Below are 3,902 nucleotides of genomic sequence, written 5' to 3' on the forward strand. Positions count from 1 at the left end.
GCATTAGGTTTGTCATGCTACCCTGCTTCGTTTGGATAAAAATTACATCATTAGTTTCTGAATTATTCAATTCATTGCTCATAAAGCCATCTGCCATCAAGTTAAATGAGTATTTCAGGCACATATTTTTACAGTCGATTGCAACGGAGTAGAAAAGAAAATCAAATTCGACAAGAGTTTTGGTTTTATCATTCGATCGAATTAAAAATTCTTACACACAAATATGTGATTAAACGTGATACGCAAACAGGCAAAATGTTTTTTTTTTTTTGTTTTTTTGTTGTTGCCAGATTTGCTTTTTTAACATGTGTGATAGAGAAAAAAAATCGTTTGGTCTGTTCGTACACGCCTTCAGATGCAATGTTGTTCATTATCACTGGCATTATCGGATTGTTCATGAAACCAGGTCCCGTTCAAAACTATTAAGTGTAACATTTTACAAACCACCAATTTCCAAATACTGTATAATTGTCTGTTCAATTGATGCATGATTATGTTAACGAATAGAAACAGATGCTAAGTGGGTTACCGTATCAAAGTAGTATAACAAATTGACTATTATACTGCCTTTATTTCGCTTGTCTCCCGGCGACGTTTAATGTAAATTATACTTAGAACAATAACGATAATAATAATTAAAATCACCAAACCGACTAGGCCTAGAATTAAAACATTCATTGAAGTCCCAAGTTGCTCGTCACTGCCCAAGTCATCATTGTTGCTCGCGGCTTGCTTGCTTGAACTGTCGTTAGGTAGTTTATTCTCATTAGACTCAGTAATATTCTCCGTAACAAAATCGACTTTGTTTATGAAAATATCAATTGCGTTTTGAGAAACGAAGTTGTTTTGTTTGGTTCCCTTAGTGACAATGTTGTTTGAAATATCTGTTCGATCTTTCGTGTTGTGAACATTTTTCTTTGTGCTGTAGAGTTCGTCGTCTGGTTTCATCTCCATTGAGACACCAGACGACGTAAGTCTTGTTGTCTGAACATTGCCCAAGGCAGACGATAATATACCAAAATTTGATGCAATTGTAGATTTTGCCATTAATCGTGTGCTTTCGAACGATTCAGTTCTTTTAGTCACTTGTTTTGTTGTCATTGTTACCAATAATTTAGGGGTAACACTTGCGTCCTGGTTATTTGCTTGTCGCCTTGTTGATGTCTCATCACTGACCGTTGTGAATAATTCGTTTGCAACATTTTTTACTAACGTGGTAGTATATGAGACGGAATTATTCATCCTTGTGGCGTTGCTTGTTAAAGGTTGAGCTGTCATCGCCTTCCGTGTTGTCACTACTAATGGTGTTTTCGTCACCGTTTCGCTGTAACTTTCCTTAGCTTTCTTAATTGTAGAATGTGCTAAAAGTGATTCGTCAGTTCCAAAAGGCACAACACTATTGCTTATATTTGTCGACACCTTATTTGTTGATAGCACTGGTTCCATTGTCGTCACTAAACTAACCTCAGAGTTAGACTCTAGTGCAATTACCTGTACGTCTGTCGCTAAATCAGTGGTCATAACCGCTGGTGTTGTTCCCCATGATTCGACAAATAAAATCGCGCTCCCGTTGCCGGCTACACCAAATTTATCTAAAACCTGACATAAAACTAGCACGTTATTATGCTCTTTCCGCGTAGTTTCTAATATCCGAAGTCTTTTCCCCTTCCGTGTTATTGAAAACCTAGAATCGGACGGATCGACTGGGGATGAACCAATAACCCAGCGAATTGTCCCTGATTTCTTCTTTTGTGTCGTGCAGCGAAAATTAGCATATTCTCCTTCCATTACTCGATTTGCAACGGGCTGAACTAAAACGAAAACTTTTTTGCGATATGGCACAACACTACAGCTCAATGCGTCCACTAAAGCTGGCGTAGTCGCTGCGCACGTAAACTTTTTATTCAAGTCTTCGGCCTTCAATACGTAGCTCACTTCATTAACAGGGTTCGGATTTTGTGGCATGTACATCCGTAATATTACAGTCCCGGAGACCCAGACCAGTCTTGCTGGCGGATCCCCTCCGGACGATCTACAGGTTAACCGCACAGTATCACCGGCTATAGCTCCTTCTGGATGGAAGCTACATTTCGGATATCCCGCATCAGGTGCGACCATTATCTTTACAGTAGCAATTCGTGAATATTGGTTAAAGGACGAAAAAAATAAACATGAGTAACGACCAGAATCCTCTCGACTTGCATTAGCAATCTGTAAATTATATTCCCCTGCTCCCGGATCCCCGACTATTGAATATCTTCCTAGTTCCTTCGTAGACGATTTATTGTAAGGGTCGATTTCGGTATCCCTACTTAGTAACACATCAGAATCCATAGTCTTCCAAAAAATATTGTTAGTTCCTTTATCCTCCACTACACAACGCAATACAAAAGTTTCTCCCTCCACAACGGTTACTCCTATAGGCTGTTCGACGAATCTTACACCGTGGACCATAACGCATAATACGCATAAAATCAAAAGGTTTACATTTGAAAATTTACAAATCATAGCCTCCATGGTCAGGCTGATTTTATTACTACCTTTCCGCGATATAAATCCTACCGAACACCCATCCGTGCAAGTGTTGAGGTCTAGCCTTCAAGTGCAGACTACACCACATTCCCTTGTGAGTACTGAGCTTCATTTGAACTGCCTCGACAAAGTCGTTGCATCTCGTGAATACCAGCTTCCGGATTCTCGAGTGCGGTGACTTGCCTACAACGATTAATTCTGTTACAGTGCCTGCGCACACAGACCACCTCCTCTGTATAATAATAATACCTACTGGCGAATCCTCTCATCTATTTTTGTTACAAATGCTAAGTACTCAACATAACACTCGTTCGCCCAGCAGTTTGGTTCCGGTTAAACGATTTTGATTAATGTTGATCCCTTCGAAAATAATTCTAACGACGTACACGTCAAGTTGTGGTGAAGTAATTAATGTTCTAACAGAGATTCCAATAGCGTTTAAGCATGAAATTATGAAGGAGAGATGAGTTTCATTATACCATGGTATAAATATATTATGTATAATGCTCTATCCACCGTATTATTAAATGCTCGCTGATTAATGTGAGATTTGGTCATATATGGGCATGGTGATGCCTTGTTGAACCAATATGTGGACATGATATTTTATCAGACACATAATAGACAAATCAGATACAGATAATCATAACAATGTCATGAGATTTGTTTTCCTTGTTAAAAATCTAAAATCTAAAAAAAAAATACATTAAAATACAATATATATTTTGTAATCTGCTCATATATGGGCATGGTAATGCCATATTGAATCCATATATAGACAAGATGTCGAGTTGGCTGGAATCCATATCATCATAGTGTGAATAAGAGCATAAGGCCCAATAAAAATATACCATTATTTTATAGTGAAATGGCAGGTAAAATAGTCGTAGTAGGGTTAGATTTAGATGTGGCTTACCGAAAGCCTAATAACACTGTAATCAGTGAGGGTGGGGAATTGTGGACAGTATTCAATTGGAGACCACCTACAATAAATCCTACCGAAAATATATGCTACCGGAATTATAATAGAAACTGCTCTGATAATAGACACGTTAAAAAATTAAATTATTACACAAATTGTATCCACGTGCCCTGTTTGTTGAATATCATATTACTAAAAATAAATACATGATCGATGAAGATTACATTTTTAATTCCGTTACACATGTTTTATTCAACGAATTAGGAGACAAAGATGAATATATAAATTCTATAAGTGACAAAGTAAAATAACCAACGTAGAAAACTCAATAAATCATAAGCGTGACTGTTAGAGCGGCAGTGCTCGTGTGGCTTTGCATCAGGCCTATACTTGGGTTAACCTAATATCTTATGAACTATGGTATCAATATCATCACTTTAAAATGTTA

General features: G+C 37.6%; 1 protein-coding gene across 1 annotated transcript; it reads right to left on the minus strand.

The window, feature by feature from the left end:
- Positions 1 to 256: 256 nt before the first annotated feature.
- LOC117102441 (Down syndrome cell adhesion molecule-like protein Dscam2) lies at positions 257 to 2,790 on the minus strand. The gene has a single exon (XM_033242737.1). It carries the CDS (start codon positions 2,515 to 2,517, stop codon positions 559 to 561), a length of 1,959 nt encoding a protein of 652 aa, XP_033098628.1. The 5' UTR covers positions 2,518 to 2,790; the 3' UTR covers positions 257 to 558.
- Positions 2,791 to 3,902: the final 1,112 nt, after the last annotated feature.

The sequence above is a fragment of the Anneissia japonica genome, unplaced genomic scaffold (assembly GCF_011630105.1).
Source record: "Anneissia japonica isolate Jap-2015-1 unplaced genomic scaffold, ASM1163010v1 scaffold483_len1788099_cov177, whole genome shotgun sequence".
NCBI classification, from domain to species: domain Eukaryota; kingdom Metazoa; phylum Echinodermata; class Crinoidea; order Comatulida; family Comatulidae; genus Anneissia; species Anneissia japonica.

What these genes read in the sequence shown, in the direction of transcription:
- LOC117102441 (XM_033242737.1), bottom strand. Translation starts at nt 2,517, where the DNA reads ATGGAGGCTATGATTTGTAAATTTTCAAATGTAAACCTTTTGATTTTA.